The sequence below is a fragment of the Zootermopsis nevadensis genome, unplaced genomic scaffold (genome assembly GCF_977971745.1).
Source record: "Zootermopsis nevadensis isolate Lab colony 2312 unplaced genomic scaffold, Znev_1.0 Znev_ptg000061l, whole genome shotgun sequence".
NCBI lineage: Eukaryota > Metazoa > Arthropoda > Insecta > Blattodea > Termopsidae > Zootermopsis > Zootermopsis nevadensis.
This window is the reverse complement of record NW_028259192.1, coordinates 3585910-3610988: the sequence shown is the minus strand read 5'-3', so window position 1 is coordinate 3610988 and position 25079 is coordinate 3585910. Positions and strand designations below refer to the sequence as shown.

The 25079-nt window shown below is 39.8% G+C and overlaps 2 protein-coding genes across 8 annotated transcripts in view; both read left to right on the top strand.

The window, feature by feature from the left end:
* LOC110835936 (uncharacterized) overlaps nucleotides 1–25079 on the top strand; it is a 221932-nt gene that overhangs the window by 40869 nt on the left and 155984 nt on the right. For 3 of the 4 annotated variants that reach the window (XR_015532663.1, XM_087340735.1, XM_087340733.1), the window contains exon 1: nucleotides 9450–9584. The exons of the other annotated variant lie outside the window; for it this stretch is intronic. The gene's annotated coding sequence lies outside the window, so the exon portion shown is untranslated. Of the gene's footprint in view, nucleotides 1–9449; nucleotides 9585–25079 lie in introns of those variants that run through there. 4 annotated transcript variants of the gene reach the window in all.
* LOC110835933 (glucose dehydrogenase [FAD, quinone]-like) lies at nucleotides 9447–24203 on the top strand. 4 transcript variants are annotated; one of them, XM_087340731.1, is made up of 2 exons: nucleotides 9447–9584; nucleotides 21977–24203. In XM_087340731.1, the coding sequence occupies exon 2, from the start codon at nucleotides 22013–22015 to the stop codon at nucleotides 23771–23773; it is 1761 nt and encodes a 586-aa protein (XP_087196857.1). In that variant the 5' UTR covers nucleotides 9447–9584; nucleotides 21977–22012; the 3' UTR covers nucleotides 23774–24203. The 4 variants fall into 4 exon arrangements, with proteins under 4 accessions (XP_087196857.1, XP_087196856.1, XP_087196853.1 ...); XM_087340730.1 differs by having other exon boundaries at nucleotides 9449–9584; nucleotides 21968–24203; XM_087340727.1 differs by lacking the exon at nucleotides 9447–9584 and adding an exon at nucleotides 19094–19214 and having other exon boundaries at nucleotides 21968–24203.

Genomic DNA, 25079 nt, shown 5'->3' with positions numbered 1-25079 from the left:
GTTGCCAATATTCCCCGTCCTTAACATTTGTACGGACTGGGTTTTGGGGATTTTTGAGAAGGTAGTAACACTGACGCCCTGATGATGGAGGCAGCAAGGACCTCCGAAACATCGGCAAACTTCTACCAGACTAGACGGCGTAACAACCCAGAAGACGTCCATCTTTAGACTCGCCACTGTGAAAACCTCAAATCCTACAGTACAAAAATTGTTACGTTAACTTCTTGTACGCTCTTTAACAACATGGCGGCCGCGCGTGTTCTATGCTTACCTTTATTTTTATTAACTATAAACGGAGTGGAGTTAATCACAAAAATGAGGTTAGGAATTAAGAACACGTTTTATAATTTAAGAATTTTCTTCGCGTGTTAAAATTTGCAAATACGATGTCAATCTAATGTATTTGATACGGCGTCCGAAAACTACGAAGCTGTGAGAATGTTACGTTAATGGAAATAATACGAAAGGGTAAAGTTTAGGGTCGAAGTTGGACCGGAAAGGCACACAATTTAAATTCTCGTCAAGAAATGTCGTTAAGCAGATTATCAGTTTTGAAATTAAAACTCAAACTGAAGATAAATCATCGACACATTGAATTTGGGGGGGGGGGGGACGACTATGAACAGTTTACAAGCGTCTATAGAAAGCCCAAATATTTTAAGGTCCAATCAACTTTCAGCTAGCAGCAAATCAGCTTTGGGAAAGTTTACAAAAATGTTTCTGCTAAGTTTGAACTCTCTTCAGGAGGAGAAATTCCTGTGCCCTAGCGTCGACTTCAGAACAAACAGAAGTTTGTCTTCACGGAGGCACCAGGGACTGGATCTGCCAGCAAATCAATCCAATCAGCGTTAAACGGCGTCCCCCCCTCCGAAAAAGTGGAACAATAAGCCTCATTTTTATATTTGTAATTAAAAGTTAACCAAAACATTTAAAATTCGTGTAGCCTGAGAGCGCGAGTGGGCGAAGTCAGTTTTAAATGTTTGAGACGATAATTTTTAACTTCACTGATCAAAAAAAAATTAAAATGGAATTTTGTTTTTAATTTTCTTTTGTAATAAAGGGTGAGATGACCTTAGCTTCGTGCAAACGCGACGCGGGAGGGAAATAGTTTGCTGTGTTCATTTGTACGTAAAGCTGTGTGTGTGGTCTCTTAAGGTAAGTTAATTTTCTAAATCCACGCCCCTTAGCGCCTTAGCTATGTTGTGTAAATAATGTGTATCTTGTATCTTGCCCAATATTTTCAATAATATCTTACTAACTTCGACTCTCCCACTTACATTTGACAATATTTATTTCAGTAAATGTAATAATTGCTTTTTTGAATATTAATCTACGTCACTTTTTATCCAAATAATTCTCCTAAAATATTCCCTATTACAATCTAAAACTTTGTGTCTACATCTTCCTTCTCCAATTGCAAAGAGATCCTTTGTTTCTGGAAACTTCTCCACAGTGCCCAAATGCCTATTCATTTTGGCTTCTCCCAATTCTTAATTTTTAATTCCTCAACTCTTAACCATTAAGAGAAAAATACTTTAACCCTTCGAATCATGAAGTTAATATAACAGTATTTAAAAATTTATTTCATACATCAAAGAAAATAAACGAGTCATTATTACAACGATAAATTATTTAAAGTTCTTTAGGGAAATATCTCTTTCCTCCACAAAACTCCTCATAAACACGCTTTGCTAATATAATATAAACTTCAGCTAAATGTAAAGGACGACTATTTCACACACAACTGCCTCTGATCGTACAGCATTTCCGAAAGACGATATGCCAAGGTAGTTTGTTGGAAACTTGGTCAGGAATGCGCCTTGTCTTACACGGAACCTCCTGATGCCGATCATTCATCGACCCTCAACGTTGGTGTGACAGAGACGTAGCTTATTATTATAGTCGCCATGATAAGTACAAATTCTCGAAGTTCTGTAAATTCTGTAGGTTAATTTAATTAATACGCCGGCTTATAAAGATACCACGTGTAGCTCAAACTGTCGGTAACCTAGAGTCTTAATAGGTAATTTTTAGGCATACGTAACTAACAGACTGTTAGTAATACAAGACTGCTGTTCATTGGCACGTGATCAGTTTATAATTTACGAAATCCTAATTAAAAGAAATAAAGTTTAGAGGAACGTAAATCCTTTCGTAATTTTACGTCGGTTCTCGAAACTGGAGTGAATATTGAAGTTTAATGCTTTGCAATGACGTTCCTTTGTTTCCGAAGCCTCGAAGACGCCGCTAGAAAAAATAGAAATGCGAATCCTACAAATGTCACTTGACGGATAGAAACGAAAAATCCGTAATTGTCCATTTAATAACTCACGTGTCTGGTAAAGTGGGGAAAGTTTCTGGAAGAGGTGTTCATGCCCCTCACTCCACTTTGACAGAATTTCGCTTTGAGAAACACGTTAGCATTGTTTGGCCAAAAGGCGACTTGACACATCAAAGACGCCTTAAGATAGTTTAGATCAATACATAGAAACTTGTTGCAATTTTCAACTTCCCTTCGAAAACAAGATGGGTCACGTACCCCTACATTAAACCGTGAAAGCATTTCCGTCAAAATAAAATTGCATTTCTATTCTCCTATGACAGTCCAAAGTTTTCTAGTCGAAAACATTCCCGCAAAATATGAGAAAGTGGAAATTCAACTGAACAACACACAAAATCACACAGTCTAACGGCTCTGCGTGTGGTCATTTCCTTTCCACAGGGATTAAAAATATCTTTAACAGTTGTTTCCTTTCACATGATCTATTACGACGCGTAGATCTACATTTTTAATCCTATATGATATGAAGTGCTGTTTCCACCTCAAAATTTCACACGTTTGTATTTTCAAATTGTTGTTTTAGGAATAGATCTGTGACTTCGAAATGGTATCCAATGATCTTACCGAATATCATTGAAAAATTAAGTTTGTTTTAAGTTATGAAGGTAACCCTCATTGATGTATACAATATTTATTATTTATTTAGTGTTCTGTCTGACGACAGGTCCATATGAACAGGATCCTTCCATCGTTTTCTCGGACTGGGACCTGTTCATATACGTTCTTGGCAGATGATCCAGAAGTGGTTTGCCATTGCCTTCTTCTGTGTGTGAATGGAGTAATTGTTTGGATGCCACGGAGAAACCGGGGAAGCCCCCGGAGGAAAACTCCGTGTTGCCTAGACCACGGCCTTGTCCAACACAATTTATAAATTCGGGCACGCCGGGAATCGAACCCGAGACGGTACATAAGTGAAATAAGCAGGTCCACATCTGTGGAACGGACTGTACCGACCTCCTCCAAGTCAGGATCACCCTTTTTCCTTGGTCTCTGTCCACTTCAGATGTGCAAAAGCAATCCAGGTTCTAACATGGTGGATTAACGAGCAGATCGTGTGTTTGTTCTCGAACGTAGTTCTGCATCGAAATTATTTCTGCTGGTTTGAATCATTTATCAAAGGCTGTTCTGACACGAATGTATGGAGTAAAATAACAAACCCACCAATAAAAGAATTGGACACAGGAAGTGTTTTTCTTTGATAAGTGCTCATCGACTACGAAACAGCTGAAATTAGGGTCGATTCATCAATCGATTACGCCATCGCCTGTCGAATCGACGGTCGTACTTGTTTGAACTGTAGGATTCATAGTGACGTGTGTCACTTGAGTGATTAATCCTTGTGTTTTTAATGACACTGTTTCAAACACAGTTTCATCGTTGACAATGAAATGGAAAGATAATCATGGGTAATAGACCTATATAGGAATTTGGATGTAAAATGTCTGCCTTCTGGGATACTTAACCCAATAGTCTTGTATAAATCGGAGTTTGAAAGGAGTATTTCAAGATACTGTTTGGAGAAAAATCACAAAAGTCCTCGATCAGAAATGTCAAGATACACCTACCAGTTCAGTAGAGCAGATTTTGTTCCAGATTATATTAACTGGGATTTACTGTACGTACAGAAGTTTTTGAAGTAACTGAAATGTCAGTCAGTGGGAATTAATGGAGAACACCTGCCCCTGCTTGGCTTAGTCTATCGGCGAGATCCAAGTTGATTGACAGACAGTCTCTACGTGGACCAACGATTTGCGGAATCTGTGCACCGGTCACAAGACCGACTTCACAGACAAATATCAGCCGTAAAACTGTCATGTGGGTATTTGCTCTGACTTCCTTACAAATTCGTTTATTTAACAGATATGCAAATGTAACCAAATAAACTGGAATTAGTACTTTCTAATGATTTAACCATTTCATTAACTAACGAAATACTTAACTAGTCAAATAAATGTTTAAGTTGTTGAGTAACTACGTAAATAATTTAATATTTATGTATGATAATTCGATGTATGATCTTAAGCTTTCACGGCGACTAACATTAATGAATTTGAAATATTTGACCTGAAATGCTTGCATTATGACAACGCTCGATCCCATGTAGCAACCGACGTTTGGCGACAAAACAAATGGCAGTGTTTGCCGTCCATCTTGATCGCCGTTAACTTCTCACTTGAAGAAGACATTAAGAACAACGTGAATAGAGAACTCACATGAAACCGCTTTCTGCAATTGTCCCAAACATGGCAGTACGTTGGCATACATCAGAAGAGGAGAGTGCCCTTTGAAAGCTAACACATCCATAAGCCTGAGGCCATAGGAAAGGTTGGTTATTTGGCAGAAGACGGGGACATTTATAGTGGGAAAATTGCTGCATTGTCCTGGGGTTTATGGGACATTCTGTATATACGTATATATATATATATATATATATACACGTAAATTCCATTGCGGTATGCATTTCCGCTCCTGTCTTGTGCCATTACCCTGGTGCTGTCCTGGAGGGAGGGACAGCATATGAAACAAACCATCCAAACTGATTCGTGAAGCTTACGAAGACGTCTGAACTATTTGCTTATTCATAACCACGACTTAATTTACGTACTCGAGAGTGGGGGTTTTCATTAACGTTTAAAACGCGTCTCATCTTCGTGCAGGACTACTGAACGTCTGAGAGAAGTCTGAAACCAGTGACAATGTCGAATTTTTGTTCAGGGCGGTTGTGAATAATTTACTTGGCGCAGGAAGAACGGGGTTCAATTTGTTTTACGGCGTGGCCCCACAGACAAGTATGGGATGAATTTAAAGCAGTCAACCAATAAGAAATCCAGTTACGTACGCGGAGTGCGTTTGGACATTTATTGAAGTTTGAGGAAACTGGCTACGTCGTAAAGCTTATAGCCTGTTCCGGTGTTCCAAGCACCACGGAACAAATTTATGAAATTGTTATGAGAAAATTGTGGTAGCTCCGATATCATTCACATAATTTCAGCCACGGAACATAACTACACGGAAATTGCAAAAGAAAAGTAAATTTTGATGTAATTTCCAACTTCTTAAAGGGGAAGATACAAAACGTGGAGTAGAAGTTTGTGAATATTTTCTTTGCTGAAAATAAATAACATTTCTTACACAGTGTTGTTACTGTCACCTGATAAAGCAAATGTTTATGCGAGTGGAAGTGTGTATAATCATAAAATGGAGTAGGCGTAGAGGCAGCTTTGGGGTCCTTCAATGTAATTATTTTAAAATTATTATTCAGGCGAACTGTGAGACTCCGTGGATAAAAGATCACAAAAAAAATAGGACTTTGGGAAACGTGCATTCTCCGATCGCGATTTCACCACAAATCCTAGTGTTTGATCTGCCCTAAAACTGTGAGAAATGTGTCATGCCGTCATAACTTCGTCCAGACCTGAATTAAGCAAGAATTTCCCGGATTTAATCTGTTAAAATTTTTGCCTTATTTTGAGAAGATATATTGGTTATAGTTATTTATATTTTAATTTGATTCTGGTGATGGGTCATGGCTCCACACTCATTCGTCCGTACTCGATCGTTTTAATCGTCGGAACACAAGTGAACTAAATTTTGTTTTGTTGTTGTACGTAAACATGGCTATTATAACACAAGATTCGTAGGACCAGTAATCCATGCAATAGAAAAGTAGACTTTATAGGAGCTGTGCCCCGGAGCTACTTATTCTTAAAACATCGTGCTCCAAGTGAATTGAGCCCAAAGAAGGTTACAGATTTGTTTGGTTATTTTTGCTGATGTATCGCAGAACCTTCCCAAATTCCTTTTAAAAGAAACCGTAGAAATCCTTGAATATAGGATGGGTCTTCATAATACATTTGCATCACAATTTAATGCAGACACAATACGGACAAACATTCAAGCCCTGAGCGGAATTCAAATCACTGATCCAGGATGGAATATTCCAAAAACCAAACATGAAGTAGAGTATTTATTTTTCACAAAATTCTCTCCACTCGTGTCACACCAACTGCCAAGTTGGCACTTCTTAAAAGTGGTCTCCTTTGAAGGGTTCTTCTTGAGAAGCTGATAACCGCTCTTGTAGTCAAGATAATCATCGTCTTCATGCAACTTGAAGATTCGCCACTGGACTGCGCCAGATGAAAACAATCCATATTCTCAAACTCCATTTATTTAAGATGCGTTTAATGTTATCCTCCCATATACTCTTAATTCTTTCAGATTCATTTCAACCTTTGCCATAAAATATGGGGCCGAGAAAATACCAAAACAAAGGATGGCGAATTTGAATTCCCAATGCCCCACCAAAGCACAGCTGCTTATTGTATCGACTGCATATATTTCAATAATGTCATATGGTGCGGGCTTAGGAATACAGTGCGGATTAGAAAATATATAATTTTGAGATTTTATAATATTTAGATTTTTACTTACATATTAGTACTGTAGTGTACGCATATATAAACTACGAATGACTTAAGTAGGATTTGAGGTTTTCACGGCGGTGGGTCTGAAGATGGTTGTCTTCTGGGTTGTTGCGCCTTGTAGTCTGGTAGAAGATTACCGACGTTTAGAGGTCCTTGCTGCCTCCATCATCAGGGTGTTGATGGAGGCAACCAGGACCTCTGAAACGTCGGTGAACGTCTACCAGACTACAAGGCCCAACAACCCAGAAGACAGAAATCTTCATACTCATCGCCCTGATGATGGAGGCAGTATGACCTCTGAAACGTTGGTTAACATCGACCAGACTACACAGCGCAACAACCCATAAGACAGAAATCTTCATACTCATCGCCCTGATGATGGAGGCAGTATGACCTCTGAAACGTTGGTAAACATCGACCAGACTACACAGCGCAACAACTCAGAAGACAGAAATCTTCATAGTCATCGCCCTGATGATGGAGGCAGTATGACCTCCGAAACGTTGGTAAACATCGACCAGACTACACAGCGCAACAACCCAGAAGACAGAAATCTTCATAGTCATCGCCCTGATGATGGAGGCAGTATGACCTCCGAAACGTTGGTAAACATCGACCAGACTACACAGCGCAACAACCCAGAAGACAGAAATCTTCATACTCATCGCCCTGATGATGGAGGCAGTATGACCTCCGAAACGTTGGTAAACATCGACCAGACTACACAGCGCAACAACCCAGAAGACAGAAATCTTCATACTCATCGCCCTGATGACGGAGGCAGTATGACCTCTGAAACGTTGGTTAACATCAACCAAACTACACAGCGCAACAACCCAGAAGACAGAAATCTTCATACTCATCGCCCTGATGACGGAGGCAGTATGACCTCCGAAACGTTGGTTAACATCGACCAGACTACACAGCGCAACAACCCAGAAGACAGAAATCTTCATACTCATCGCCCTGATGATGGAGGCAGTATGACCTCCGAAACGTTGGTAAACATCGACCAGACTACACAGTGCAACAACCCAGAAGACAGAAATCTTTATACTCTGATGATGGAGGCAGTATGACCTCTGAAACGTTGGTTAACATCGACCAGACTACACAGCGCAACAACCCAGAAGACAGAAATCTTCATACTCATCGCCCTGATGATGGAGGCAGTATGACCTCTGAAACGTTGGTTAACATCAACCAAACTACACAGCGCAACAACCCAGAAGACAGAAATCTTCATACTCATCGCCCTGATGACGGAGGCAGTATGACCTCCGAAACGTTGGTTAACATCGACCAGACTACACAGCGCAACAACCCAGAAGACAGAAATCTTCATACTCATCACCCTGATGATGGAGGCAGTATGACCTCCGAAACGTTGGTTAACATCTACCAGACCACACAACACAACAACCCAGAAGACAGAAATCTTCATACTCATCGCCCTGATGACGGAGGCAGCATGACCTCTGAAACGTTGGTAAACATCGACCAGACTACACAGTGCAACAACCCAGAAGACAGAAATCTTTATACTCTGATGATGGAGGCAGTATGACCTCCGAAACGTTGGTTAACATCTACCAGACTACACAGCGCAACAACCCAGAAGAGAGACATCTTCAGGTGTGATATTCTTTCTACACGGCAACGTTTTGAAACTTCTTAAATCGCAGACCTATTCATCTTCAGACCATTCCGGTAACTGTGCGCGGTGTCTCTGTGTACGATGCGCGTTCCCCTCAGTCGCTCGCTGGTTCTGCGGAGTTCCACAGTCGCTTGTCGCAGGTTGTGGCGGTAGGATGTGTTCGTTATTGGCGTTTACGATAGGGGCTCAGGAGTTGACACGTGGCGTGTGATTGTGACTTCCATAAGCAGTGAGAGATTTTCGCGGGTCCATTGTCAGCATTAAAGAAGAGTTGTGAAGTTGGTTTACGAAACATTTTACTTTGAATATTTAATTTGCTGTGTGATCCTAATTATAAATTATATTTAATGACATGATACGCAAGATGAAAGGTTTTAACACGTTATGTCCTTATTTTGAATGAAAATATCTAGGTCATTACTACAATAAAGCAATTTGTTAAGGATAATAGACTGTTGTCAGTTAAGTTGATACAAGTAACTGGTTTTGTATACACTGAAGTCGCCACAAAATGTAACATGGGCTAACTGTGGTTCATTGTAAACGTGCATTGAAACCAAATTTAAATCATGAGTTTGCTTTGGGAACTTTTGAACTGAAACAAGATCACAAAATTTCTTTAGTATCAGATAAGTATAAAAGGGTCTGTTACGAAAAAACTAATGTTTATTTGACCACTGCAATCGAAACTGTCCGACACATGGCCAAATAAACTTCTCAGAGTTATTCACAATTCCTTCGACAACAGTTTTAATGTTCCTTAATTTAAATTAATAATATTTATGATGTGCTGACTATGTCATTTCTTTGTCAGTTGGATATTATCTGTGATTTTATTCGTAACATTTATAATCTTCGGGATCAATACTGCGATGTGTATAGATTCTTTAATGTCATTTCCACAAATTAAGATTTACAAGCCAAGTGATGTGCATTTTATTCTCGTGAAAAAAGTCTACATTTCTTAAAAAGACATATTGGCTGTGAAGACTCATCTGTTTCTTGTGTTGAATGCTGTTCTGGTGCCCAGTTTGACTGTTTTGCGTGTGTCGTTCATAATTTGCTATTGTGAGGACTTGGTTGGTCTGCAGTCTTCGTTCTTATGCGTGCGGTCTCCATGCGCTAAGAAGACAAGTATCTTCGAAGTCATCGCGTAGGAGGGGTGAGTAGGAGATTGTTAAAATGTTTTTTAATAAAAACTGTGTGAGTCGTTTGACTACAGTTTAATTAAAGAGGCACGAACGTTGAAGGGCGACCGAAAATTACAGTACAGATTTAAAAGGTTTTTATTCAGACCACGTATTGGAAAATAGATTGCTTTACAACAGTTGTCCAACATCAAAGTTTTTGTTTATAGCTGTTTAGTTTCGGAAGGCGGTGATGATGTTCAACTACGAACCCGGGCGATTCTTATCCCCGCATGGTTAGTAATGGGTACTAACCACTTTCGTGAAAAGTAGCTTCTTCAATAAACACGATTTGTTCCCGAAGAATTATTCATCCTTTGAACTGCGAATGCCACCAAATATTGAACACACTGCCAGGAGACAGCTCCTCAAATCTTATTTGGTAACGACGTTCTGCAGCGGTCGATGAATGCGTTTCTTCATGTACAGAACAGCAAAAAGCACGCTCCTTCCTATTGTAATCCGCCATTAGTAATTCATAGGATCTCCACGTCTTTTAGGGAAAGGCCTGGACACTCCAACAGTACGTAGGAAAATTTGAATTTTGTTCCAATGTTGTAGAGAAATTTGTTTTCGAGTACGTTACTTAAATAAAACGTCATTAATTCTTTTAAATTGTAATGTAACTTGTGCTCAAGATGTATAATGCAGTTGCATGAAAGAAACTTAATAACTACTTTGGTTTCTTGGTTTTATAGTATAAGGGCCAATAATAAATAAAATCAATAAAATTGACAATTTCGAGAAAGAAGAATTATCCAAAAAACAAAAACTGTTTCAATGTTGAAAATAGTTCTTTTCAGAAAAAATCTTATAATACACTTGAGTCATTTTGGCATGAACCTATTCAAGTGGACATAGACCGAAATTAAATGATGCAGAAAAGTATCCATTTAAAATTATTCTTTGTCAAGACTTTTTTCATCGTCTGTTCTTTAAAATCACGACGTTTCGGAGGCTAGATCTGTCTCCGTCTTCAGGTGAGAGGTACCTACTCTACTACTAAGGGACCCAACAGAGTATGTACCTCTCACCTGAAGACGGAGACAGATCTAGCCTCCGAAACGTCGTGATTTTAAAGAACAGACGATGAAAAAAGTCTTGACAAAGAATAATTTTAGATGTAAACTACCGGTGTTAAAACCCTTTAGAATTGAAGGTATCCATTGTCGAAAAATTTTGGAATTGGCCACAGTCAGAATATATTTTCAAAGTGTTGTGTGTTCGTAAAATGCACTTACAGTTAGTGTCAGAGAACGAAATTACAAAATGAATCTCATGGGGAAAATATTTACGACGCGGTGACAGTACACTCGACTGACTCCCTTTGGTGTAACCCACGTGATGTTATCAAGCAATCATTTTTTTTTATTTTAAGGCTCCTACACACCCGAACACACTGGTGGAAAACATTTTGAAACCAAATATCGTTCTCCAAGCTAATATTCGGTGTTTCTTTTTTTTTTCCGGTTACAAGTGGAAAGCAAAATACAGTCGATAAACTGTTTGCAAACATTGTTTGTCGACTGTTTGTAGGCGTGTAGCAGCCATTACGCGCACAAGACCCCGTACAAACAAAACGCAAATGAGCTCTAAATGAGACCAGCCGAATAATACAAGCGACTTCATTTCCTACGATTTGAGGTTTTCGCTGTCATCTGGGTTGTTGCGCCGTCTGGTAGAAGTTTACCGACGTTTCAGGGGTGCATGCTGCCTCGATCATCAGGTCTTTTTACAGAGTAACCTGACAGTCACATTCTGATCAAGAATTTTGCAGCAGTTTGTCTAAGGTTCGTCACCGTGCGTCTCTGATTGGGTCTCGTAGTGCCACCTAATCTTAAGTCTCCCAAGTGGTCTCTTATATTTTGGTTTTCCGGATAAATGCTAACAATTATTTATTTTAATCCGTCTGATCACAATATAATATTTTATTTAAAATTTCTTATAATTAAGATAATAAAATATCATTCATGTTCCAATATCGATTGATCGATTTACATTTCGGAACATTTACATTTGAATGATATTTTATTATCTTAATTATAATAAATTTTAAATAAAATATTATATTGTGATCAGACGGATTAAAATAAATAATTTATATAATATTCACAATATGACGCAATTACACTATCTTATGGATAAATGCTGTACGAATTTTTAATTTTCTCCGGGAATTCTTCAAACCCGCCATGAACCGAAATTGACTTGATCATGTTGATTATATGTGGATGGAAAATTCAAATGAATTTTAATTTCAATACTTTCCTTAGCAGTTTTCTCAGACACATTCAGTTTGCGTTCTTTCGGAAAGTGAGAGTTTCAGGTACCCCTAAAACAAGAGAAAAAAAATTTAAGTTCACTGTTTTAATTATCAGATTTTGAGAATGACGAAGGAGACAAACATGGTTCTGAACTGAATGGCACTTTCAGAATTTAATCTGACATTAACTTTACTTGAATATAATTTTGACTTGTCACTATAGTCCTGACATTTTACTATCATCGCTGCCAAGGTTACATCACAGCCAATCCATCAGTCGTGATGGTTAATGGCAGCTGATGAATATTTTATACAACTGAAATTTTATTTTACATCTTACAAATAAATTTCCTCGCTACACGTTGAATCTTTTACGAACGGTAACAAAATGAAATGACATTTATGAGGAAATTAAGAGCAGACTAAATTCGGGGAATGCTTGCTAGAATTCAGTCTTTGTCTGCTATCCAAAAATGTGAAGTTTAAAAAACCCTGTCTTTTACGTTGAGGGTGTTTGAGAAGAGGGTGCTGAGGAGAGTACTTGGACTTACGAGGGATGAAGTGACTGCAGTTTCGAGAGAAATGAAAAAAATGACGAGCTCCATAGTTTGTTCTTACCAGTAAATATAATTATGACGACTTGAATAAGGAGGATGGCGGGGTATGTAGCGCTTATGGGGGGCATTAAAATGAGCAGTTTTGGTTTAAAAGCCTGGAGGAAACAGACAGCTTGGTAGACCAAGAAATAGTTAGGAAAATAATATTAAAATAGACCTTATTGAAATAGGAGCCTGAGTAGCTCAGTCAGTGTAGTGACTGACTACGGACTGGACGACCTGGCTTCGATCCCCGACGAGCGCAGAGGATTTTTCCTCTGTCCTCTGCGTACATATTGGCTCTGGGGTACACCCAGCCTCCTCTACAATGGGTACCGGGGTCCTTTCCCGGGGGTAAAGCCGGCCGGGGGCGTGACTCTAACCACTTTCCCCTATCTAGCGCCAACATGGCGTATAGCGGGACAGCTTCACTTTACTAAAATAAGGTTTTGTTGTGTAGTTTGGATTCTAGTGGTTTAATACATTATACAAACCGTCGCCGACATTTCACGAATTCCTGAACAGACGGACACCGAACTGGAAAGCCATGGATCAATTATCGTCTGATTCTCCGAAGAAACTGAATTGGCTGGAGCATTGATAGTGAATTACGGATACAAAATCAGGCCTACATTCAAAAATGCTATTCCCGAACTATCAGGAAAGGCACTAAAATTAATCAAATCGTCTGAAAACGTGGAAGATCGACCGAGATGAGCCAACTTAAGAACAGAAATCCATCACTTGAAGTCCTTCAGAGTCGACCGCTGAGTGGTTGATTTCCGAGCTGATCAATCTCAAACCACCCCGTCCATCCGACTTTCCTGCAGGACAATCCAGAGACTGTTCTACAGACCGTAAACTACTAAAAGTTGAAAGCAACTTAAATATATGTTCAATACAGCTGTACACCATGAGACCAATAACGAATGAAATCCTATACTGGCAAAGTGCCCCATTAAATTTGACAAATTATTACTTTTTTCCGGTCTCTGTTGCCCGATTTCTTTTTCTCACAGGCCTGGTCGTTCGATCCGTAACATCTTCACAGAGTAAAACGTATTATTCTCCCTAAACCTAGCATCTTCGCCGGGACTTGAACCCAGGCCAGTTTTTGGGTTCGAGACTGTAGTTTCCGTGGTCTCCTCGCCGAAGTAACAGACTTTGCCGTTCTGTTAACCATGCTTAGCTTCCGAGCTACAGAATCCATCTTCTTGAAGGAAGTGAAATACGTTTACACAAGCAGTGCAGTGTATCGGCAACTTCTGTGTTGTCCGCTCGAATTCCGACCGCGAACCACCATCAGGGCTGAGGGTTTCTTCTTGCTTCATTGTCTCTTTTGTTGACAACAAGGCGTCCCTGCTTCAAGTAGGTCACTTAATTCCGAATTCTTCGCTGCTCACCATTTATAATAATCTTTAACATCTCATTAATTCAACATGAGTATAATCTCTGCAGTTGAAACAGATTTTTTCCAGTAAAATATTGCAGCAAGACATTTTTCAGCTACAACACGTCGCCTTTGATCATTAATAGAGGATTTATACAAAATAATGCATTGGAGAATTAATTGTTTAAGAAAAAGTACGACTTAATGAAGTGTATTTTGACAAAGGGTGTTGGTTTATATGGAATTTATTAACATTATCAGTGATTTTTGTGTAGATGTTGAATCATTTAATCAGTTTGTAATATCCTCCGCTAAGAAGAGCATTTCTTCAGACGCTAAAAATCTCTCAACTGGAAAACAAAATTATCCCCTTTTATTTGAACTGAATTACCGTGGTTGCGAATGTAGACATTCTCTAAGTATGAAATTTAGCTGAAAATATACAGAACTGTCACGAATATTTAGAAGTACGACTCTAGACCAAATTTAATCCAAATCCGTCCAGTGGTTCTCGAGTTGACTCGACTGGACAGACGGACTGACGGAGGGACAGACACGACCAGCCCATAATGCGTTCTTCTTACGCACTTCGTGCAAAGAACACGTACAGGATCGAATGGAATAGTAAATTTTCTTAAAGATGGCGAGTGGATAAAAACTTTTAATGAGACTACCACGGAAATCTACTAAGTATCTCTGTTAATACTGTTGGTTGGTAACCCAGCGTAGATTCGAATTGGGAATCTCTGAAATACAAGTATAGACCGTTACTCTTATATGAAGCCGAACCTTTTACCGTCGGTAAAAAATATGTATATCGGTTACAAGATCGTACAATTTTATACGAATTCTCAATATGGATACCCGACCGGTTAAAGTTCTTTGTTGATTATCGTTCTGCAGACTGACATGCGACTTAATTACCGGCAACTTCATAATGTCTTTCTTCATCAACAGTTTCACATGAAACAAGATCATAAAATCTGTTCTCTCATCCTCCAACAACCTCCGAAGACCTGGCGTCACTCCAGGTGAGGATGACGTCACAGCTAACACCACGGGGAACGCCCAAGTGCCCGGAGTTTCGACGTAAACTACCATAACCGCTGTTATGATCTGAAAATCCACGGCACTTACTGCTATCCAACATTTATTGTATCCTAAGAGCATTGCAGTATGAAGCCAGCGCGCAGGTATACTGACAAAATTTAAGAGATAGTGATAGTTGCGTCATATTGTGATATTAATTAAAATAAAATAATTATTATATTTGTTTACCGTCAAATCACAATAAAATAGTAAGATAAGATATTTAAAATTATTAAAATATCATCTTATGTTCCATATCGAGCATTCGATTTACATCGGAACATTCACAACATGTTTCGGTTTTATGAAACCGTCATCAGGTGTAAATTATAAACTTTTTAAACTCAAATTACAATTATTTATAGTTTTTACAATTTTATAATTTTATCATCTTTCTCAGTATATTTTATGGAAGTTGTGTCTAGATATTATTAATATAACATTATTGTTGAGGTGGTGTTTTGATGTTTATACCAGTCATATATGAAATAGCAATCGGTTCTGATGTGTTCAGACGAGAGATCCAGAAGCGTTACCATCTCAGAACAAGGTTCGTTATTGAATTAGTTTCCATAAAAGATCGAATTTTCTGCATCTTACGTATTGAGTGCTTTTATATAAGAACGAACAAAACAGAAACTCTCAAGTAACATTATCAGTTGTTCATTCCTGTTATTCCAAAACTTTAACAAAACTGACAGGCAGTCTTGCTTTCAGCCAACTATGTTAGTGCAAACGGAAAACAAAATGTTGACTGAGTCGTATTCAACTATAAAGCGACAGTCCATATAATCAAGAAATGCAAATATAATAAACGGAGTCAATGCCGAATTTTAATTTCTTGTCCAGTGAATATCTAGAATGTGAAAGAGATACTGCTAAGGCCAATCGATGCGAACTCTCAATCATATCCCGTCGAGGTAGGTCGGCCTGCTTCCTGACCGATTTGGCGACTCTCAAGTTTTCCATCGACTAAACTTGTTCCACTTTCGTGTCTCCTAGGTTCGTAAACTACCCAGTTAAAGGATTATTAGGTTATGATATGATAAAGTTGCGTCATATTGTGATAAATATATATTTAAATCTTGTCAGTCTAATCACAATAAAATTCCTATTAAAAATATTACCATAATTAACATTTAAATATTTAAAATATATTAAATGATATTCTCTATCGAAATGAAATAAATAAATAAATATAAAAAATATATAAAAAAAAAATAATTAAATATGGATTATTAGGTTTATGAATCTCATGTCTCCGTTGTTCTGTTGCGCGGTTTCGGCGAGACTTCAAGCTTGTGCGTCACTACAGTGAACACTGGAATGAGGCTTAAGTGGACTCTGCTCACTGCCCTTATATACTGGTCTAGGTGCGATCCCGGACCATAAGTCACGTTCGCCCAATTAGTGCCTCGGTTGGGGCCCATGCGGCATAGACTCCCTGAAGGTAGTGTAATCGGTGATATGGCTGTGCCGCCCTGACGTGTTACCGCCGACTGCGAGAGCGGTGTAATCAACCACAAGTTTGCATGGCGTAGAGTTAGGGAGCCATGGGATGTTATTTTCATGATAGGGGCATGAAGCCAAAGCCATCAGGTTCGTAATTGTCAGTGACTTCTGGTGGAGTAACGTCTCTGAATTACTTCATGATTTCGGGTCGTAGTGGCGGTCCGCACGCCGGCAAAGACCGGAAGATTTTGGTGTCTTGTTGCCCTCTATCCCACGCTTACTCTTGCGGATTTGGGACATTTGCAAAGTGACTCCCGTGCGCCCAACAAACTCAAAACAATACAAGCCCTAGAGTAGAAACCCGACCGATAAAACTGTTAATGTAAGAATGCCGACCCCAAGCTTTGTGACATCCACTTTGAAGGACAAGCATAGACGCTATTAAAAGCTAATCTCCTTGGGTCTTACTCTATCCAGGTCGAGATCACGCATTGCTGAACTCCTCTCACGAACTGCAGTCTCCATACAATATTTAGGTTTCCACCCACACTGAAAATCTCCCAACCACGACGTCAGTGTCAAACACCCAACATTAGGAGGGACATCCCCGGAGTAGTCATCAGAAGTCTCCCGTCAAGAAACCATGCCGATCCTGGTCTTGGTCAGGAACACGTAAAAACTATGAGATTCCTCCTCAGATACGTCTGACTTGCAGACGGACACTTTCGGCACTCTGAGAGGTAAACACAGAGTTAGACTGAAGTGATCACCTTTCAAAGTGATGTAGATTTTCCCTTTTTAATGCCTGTAGTTTACTCATGGCCATCCATCATGGATACTCTTTGGAATGTCAATAGCTTCCGGATGCCGCTCCCTGGCACGCCGTCCTTAATTCGCTATCAGAACCCAGCCATCGTCTGCCTTCAGGAGACTCGTATGCACTCGTCCAATGCGTTGTATCTACGCGATTATACGGGCCGTCGTTGCGACTACCAAGACGACGAGAGGGCCAGCGAAGGGACAGCATCTGTTGTCTGCGTGTCAACCGACCCAGTCTTACAAAGGAATGGTCCGGTTGGTCATTTCGAAACATCACCTGAAATTTTTCTCGTCTACAGAGCCCATCTAGTAATGATTGTACACAAAATTTCAGCTGCTGATACGCTGTGCGAAAGAAAATTGCTAAAAATTCGAATGTGCATTTAAAATCGTGTCCATCTTTAGTTTCTGCCCCAATGTTTCGTTTGCTACTGGATTTCTGAACATAAAGCTGCCTTTATAACGCTTACTTAGGATGAGGTTCAGAACTGTGTTGATTTTCTGAGATACGACACATCTTACAAAGGATTTGTATCGGACACAGTAATGAAAATGAATAGTGGGATTTGAGGTTTTCACAGCGGCAAGACTTCTGGTTTGTAGCGCCGTGTAGTCTGGTAGAAGTTCACCAACGATGTAGAGATCCTTGCTGCCTCCATCATCAGATCGATGATCGCCATCTTTAGACTCACTGCCGCGGAAACCTCAAATCCTTCATTCTGCACTGAATTTTACACGTGAAAATTTGTGTTTTATGTTCAACCAAAGGGCTTTGCCCCCTTTCTTCTCTCCCCTGTGACACATTGCTTTGTTCATCCGACTTTATTTCTTTATTAAATTCCATAGATCCATAAGTTAATCATATGACAGTAGGATGTATCATAATAATGCAATGCGTAATGCAATTTATACTGTTATAAAGTTTCATAAGTACTATAAACAAAGGTTTACATAATTAGTTATATGTTACAGATGCATCCACCCATTACATACAGTTTATAAATTATACTATCCGTTTATTATTAGATGAACACAAGGAAACGTTAATGGACATTTTCTTGCGAAAATTATAAATTCTTTTTAACGCTGCTTTAAATTTCGCCTTTTTATTTAGAAGACTCATGAGACCTGATGGTAAATGTTGAAAATGTTGATGGATGCATGTTATGAACTCTTATGAAGAATGAGAGGTTGGCAGTTGGTCTATGAAGCTGATTCTTGTGTCTTCTCTTGACACTTTGTACAGTAGAATTAGTTTTAAAATGCTCTTGGTTACTAACAGTGACGTTTATTAATGATAATGTGTATAAACATGAAAATGCCCAGCTCTGTAAGGTTTGACACCAGCCATTAATCTGACAACTTTCTTTCGTAAAGTAAATGTACATATTTTTGCTGTTAGATGATGACTCACCCCTAATTTATTGTTTAATGAAAATAAACTAACATGCTTAAAGAATGTTGTGGCGAGTTAGTTGTTATAAATTTCATTATGTTTCATTATATTATGTTATATAATTTATATTTACATTATATTTTATTATATTTGTTTTATATAGATTTAGGGCAAGCTTACTAGCAGTAAAGCACTTAACTCATATCAGATAACAATGTTTGATGTTGCACAGAAGTCGTCAAAGTGTTTCGTAGAAATTATGAGACTTGCGTTGTCAAAATATATAATGGGTTCTGTTAAGGTATTTATTGTTGGAGGACGGTCGTAATTTACAGTATTCAGATTACTTAGGTTTGCAAATAGAAATAAATGTAGAGTGTCAGAATTCTGACATGACATGGCTTGGGCGAAACAGTTTATCATCGTGGTTTCATTAAAATAATGAATTTGCTGTAGATTTGTGTTTTATCGGGAACATCACGTGACACATGCATTCTTGAAGGCATATAAAAGAACGTGCTCGTACTTAAAGGCATTATAACGAAGTTTCGTTTTAGAGACCTCTTCAAGAAGACCAACATGGGTTCAGAAGCCATTCAGGTAGGTAATGGGTCGGTCTGTATAACAGACCGTGATGGGTTTGAATATTCTGTCTCTGAGAAGTTTCTTGATATTGTTTGCGAACGAACAGAGCTTTAGGTAACGACATTTTAACGGGTCTTACCACACGTATTTTGTCTGTCAGAGCCGCGTTCGTGTGGTACATTCTGTAGACGTTTGGCTGTCAAGTCGAATTAAGTTTCCCTGTTCCAATTTCGTTTAAATGAACCTTGGTCAAACTTTTTCGTGTAGTTATATTTTATGTGAAATTCGCTCTGCACGGTAACAACACAAAGCACGCCGTACTCGGTACTCCATCCCCTTGCATCTGCTGCCAGGATTTCCTGTTAGGGAGAATTCATGCCTGGTAATGAACTCCTGTCTGTGAGGAAAATTTGTTCAAATGGGTTGTATTGATAATGGTTAAGCTTATGGAATGACAAAATACAAAGGTACGTGGATTTCTTCAATTCATGATCAACGTGAAAAATAAAGCTTCACGCCCACACATAACAATAAATAATAATAATAATGATAAAGTTACTTTTTCATACTTTAATCTTTACGCTCTAGACAGAAGAGGGGGTGAAACATTCAGAAATAAATGGTAACAAGTATTCTTTGATTCTTCGTGAACGCCATTTTGATTCAATTGAATAAAAATTTCCTTGGATATTATCCATCGTCTAGTAAATATAAAACGTAAAACGACGTTTCGGAGATGGGACTCTATCTCCGTCTTCAGGTTCCTACACAGTTGGGCCCACTAGATAGAGCTAATCCCTATCTCCTGACTTTTTCCTTGGATATTATCCATCGTCTAGTAAATATAAAACGTAAAACGACGTTTCGGAGATGGGACTCTATCTCCGTCTTCAGGTTCCTACACAGTTGGGCCCACTAGATAGAGCTAATCCCTATCTCCTGACTTTTTCCTTGGATATTATCCATCGTCTAGTAAATATAAAACGTAAGACGACGTTTCGGAGATGGGACTCTATCTCCGTCTTCAGGTTCCTACACAGTTGGGCCCACTAGATAGAGCTAATCCCTATCTCCTGACTTTTTCCTTGGATATTATCCATCGTCTAGTAAATATAAAACGTAAGACGACGTTTCGGAGATGGGACTCTATCTCCGTCTTCAGGTTCCTACACAGAGATAGGGATTAGCTCTATCTAGTGGGCCCAACTGTAGACGGAGATAGAGTCCCATCTCCGAAACGTCGTTTTACGTTTTATATTTACTAGACGATGGATAATATCCAAGGAAATTTTTATTCAATTGACTCTTCACCATCGTCAAGAAGTTTTAGATTTGATAGCCATTTTGATTGTTAACTCTCGTTGCAGACATTTGTACCTGTGTATTTATACAGCAAGCATAGGAAAGAGTAATATAAATTTTGGCAGGCCTGCGTGTTCGGCCCCGGGTTAGCGATTTGAACCCAGTACCTCCGCACAGACAGCCAGGCATACCCAGCTGTGTGTCCTTGTTTGTTCCACGTGAATAATTTTGAAACAATTTCTAGTTCTTAATTTTCTTCCATAAATATCATGAACATAACGACTGTAAGTAAATGGCGTACCTACGTCACAGTACATTTTGATAAACGAATAGATCTCGGAATGCTGTTGAGAAAATATTGTAGTGAGGTAATTTTGTAGGCCATAAAATGTATAAAACATGACATTGTACTTGAAGGAAATATGACCATGCCAGGATTTATAATTTTTATCATATTAAAAACTTGCAAAACAAACTCGATGTATTGATCCACTGTAGGACTCAGTTAGTTACGTTAAACGAATATTATGACTTGTCTCTTATGACGTGTGCCAGAAAAGAATTGTTTTCTGAAAGGCATGTTTTCGGGTGTGTTACCTGAGCAGTTATAATAAAATGACGATCGTAAACACATGTAAAGGCAACGGACCAAGGCACATGGAGTCCCCGTTTACATTTCCAGATGAAACTACCTCGTGCTAGTGGCTCGAGCAACAGTGCCCACTGTTTCGACTCCATTTTGTAATAGTAGCATGGGCTGTTAATTTAGACATAAGCTGCGTGATTTTCCATCAGCATTGTAATTCTGTCCAGGCTTCTCCGTGATATCGAATTTTAAGAATAATCTTTACTTCGCCAAAGAAAACTTATGTTCCACTTTCGAATCCTGCTCGAGACATGGCAGTAAAAGTTATGTCTTATTTGGTTGAGAAGCCACGCGATGCACCGTTAGCGCGTACGCTGAGTGATACCAGTTGCCTGTATATTTATGACTCCAGAATAGTTTTACACAATTTCATGTAGCCTTATTCACTGTAGAGGGGTTGGTCAGAACCCTAGCACTGAGACAGTATCCTTATACAACTGACCGAGGCGCAAACACTGCATTTTTATTGTTCTCCTGTGATCTGGATTCTATGTATGCCAAATGTTTTTGGTGGTGTGTTACCTTCTGATTTCCCGATCTACCGTGTAAGAGGTCCTCCCGAGCGTGTGAAGGATTGTTGCAATTTTTCTTCTAAAGCAACCGACATGATGCTATTTTACATTATTCAAAGAATTATCGACACCAAATTTTCGTATTTTCAGGGATTAATGCCGAATGAGATATGACAGGATGAGAACTTCATTAAAATTTCAGTGATAGACATTGAAGCAAGTGAAATGTGGATATGAACATCTTCCCAGGCATTGGAAGGCATGCAATATGTGCATATTTATTCAGAGATAAAAAAAAAATTTGACAGTATTTTCAGATTTCCCTTCAGCCGAGGAAGTCTGCGAATTTGTTTATGCTGATTGCGTTCATCCTGAGTGGGGGATGCGCGGGTCAGCTTGCCGAGTACGACTTCATCATTGTGGGCGGCGGTGCGGCTGGAACCTTGCTGGCTTCACGGCTGTCGGAGGTTTCTAAGTGGTCGGTGTTACTGATCGAAGCTGGCGGAGAAGAGAGCGTTCTGGAGGACATTCCTCTGTTCGCAGCACTTGCACAGTTGACGCCGATAAACTGGGGTTATAAGACAGAGCCGTCATCAACAGCCTGCCTCGGCCTGGTTGGCGGTCAGTGCAACTGGCCACGTGGCAAAGTCTTAGGTGGCAGCAGTGTTCTCAATTATATGGTGAACACGAGAGGAAATCGCAAGGATTATGACGGCTGGGCAGAGGGAGGGGCTGAAGGCTGGGGATACGACGATGTCTTACCGTATTTCCTCCAGTTTGAGGACATGCTTATTCCGCGTTTGGCTGCAGATACGGTATACCATTCCACGTCTGGAGAACTGGCCATCTCTTACCCTCCATATCGCACCCAATCTGCGCGGAGTTTCAACGAGGCTGCCCAAGAAATAGGATTCGATAGAACTGACTATAATGCAGAAAATCAAATAGGATATTCATTTCTCCAGACAACCACGAAGGATGGGTTGCGATTTAGTGGAAATCGTGCGTTCCTGGAGCCTACGAGGAAGAGGAAGAACTTGCACGTCCTGACGCATAGTCTCGTTACCAAAATCCTTATTGATTCAAAGAGTCGCACAGCTTACGGCGTACAGTATAAATTGTTGAATTTACTAACACTAAAAGTTCGCGCTAGAAAGGAAGTGATTCTTTCTGCGGGTGCCTTAAACTCTCCTCAGCTGTTGATGTTATCCGGAATCGGGCCCAGAGAAGAGCTCGAGAGTTTGGGAATCAAAGTTTTACAGGACTCAAAAGTAGGTTTCAACCTGCAGGACCACATCAGCCTTGGAAACCTTTATTTCACAGCAAACTCGTCGATTGGTATTCGTTTTGACGACATTCTAGGAGATTTGTTCGACGTTGCAGAGTACTTGGTAAGTCGCACCGGGCCCCTTGCGATACCAGGTGGCGTCGAAGCACTTGTCTTTCAGGAACTAAATACTAGTAGCAGTGACAGCACCGCCGGTGTTCCAGATATAGAAATACTCTTTGCGTCGAGTACTCTTCCGTCACTGAAACCTGTTTGGGATGCCTGGGGTGGAAATTCTGAAATATATGCTGCCTACGAGCCGTTAGCTAATAAGGATTCTTTCATGATATTCCCTATGATCATGCACCCAAGAAGTCGGGGTCGTGTTACTCTCAGAAGTTCGGACCCTACGGACGCTCCGGTGCTGTACCACAACTATCTGACTGATCCATACGATGCGGATATTATTATAAGTGGAATCCATACTTCGCTTCAACTGATTAACACCTCCGCCTTTCAGAGGTACGCCGCAGAACTCTACCCAGTTCCTCTACCTCCGTGCGAGGGGTATGAATTCGCTTCCGACGAATACTGGAATTGTTCAATTCGCTACACGACTTTTACCTTTTACCACCAATGCGGAACCTGTAAAATGGGCAATGACTCTGACCAAGATGCTGTTGTGGATGTAAATTTAAAAGTGCGAGGTATTAAGAATCTCCGTGTTGTGGATGCTTCCATCATACCACTAATTCCGTCTGGTCACATCACTACCCCTATCTACATGATCGCCGAAAAGGCAGCTGCTTTAATAAGGAATCAGTGGGGTTCAAGTGACCAAGTTTAAGCATTGGTCTCACTGTTTCACTATCCCTGAGTCATAATTATCTCACAGTAAGAAGTTTTACATCTGTCATCATTTCTGTTAAAGTTGTAGTCTGAGAAGAACGTGTGGGAAATTAGATGTCACGATAGTGTAACAGTAACTTATATTAATTTTACTGTAAATATTATGTTGATTTTGGTCCATTCAGAAAGCCCTAAGAATTTCACTAAATGTAGCTCTTAACAAGTCTGCTTCTTCATATTTAAACAAAGCAAAACATATTGAATTTATCCTATAAATTAATATATCACATATTGTGACTATTAATTAAATTAAATCTAGTATGTTCTATCTCTTACTGTATTCATGCAATGTATTGGTACCTATGGGAATATATATTAGTGTATTTACTTGTGGATACAGCAACAAAAATAAATCATGTACACGAAAAGTATAATTTATTTTGGTTATATAAAGAACAAATGCCACTGTGGTCTAGCGGTTAGAACGCTGGCCTTGTAATCCTGGGGTCTCGGGTTCGATTCCCGGCGGTGCCCGAATTTATAACTTGTGTTGGGCAAGGCCGTGGTCTAGGCAACACGGAGTTTTCCTCCGTGGCATCCCAACAATTACTCCATTCACACACAGAAGAAGGCAATGGCAAACCACTTCTGGATCATCTGCCAAGAACATATATGAACAGGTCCCAGTCCGAGAAAAGGATGGAAGGATCCTGTTCATGTGGACCTGTCGTCAGACAGAACACTAAATAATAATAAGATGAGGTGGTCTAGCGGTTAGAACGCTGGCCTTGTAATCCTGGGGGTCTCGGGTTCGATTCCCGGCGGTGCCCGAATTTATAACTTGTGTTGGGCAAGGCCGTGGTCTAGGCAACACGGAGTTTTCCTCCGTGGCATCCCAACAATTACTCCATTCACACACAGAAGAAGGCAATGGCAAACCACTTCTGGATCATCTGCCAAGAACGTATATGAACAGGTCCCAGTCCGAGAAAAGGATGGAAGGATCCTGTTGATATGGACCTGTCGTCAGACAGAACACTAAATAATAATAAGATGAGGTGGTCTAGCGGTTAGAACGCTGGCCTTGTAGTCCTGGGGGTCTCGGGTTCGATTCCCGGCGGTGCCCGAATTTATAACTTGTGTTGGGCAAGGCCGTGGTCTAGGCAACACGGAGTTTTCCTCCGTGGCATCCCAACAATTACTCCATTCACACACAGAAGAAGGCAATGGCAAACCACTTCTGGATCATCTGCCAAGAACGTATATGAACAGGTCCCAGTCCGAGAAAAGGATGGAAGGATCCT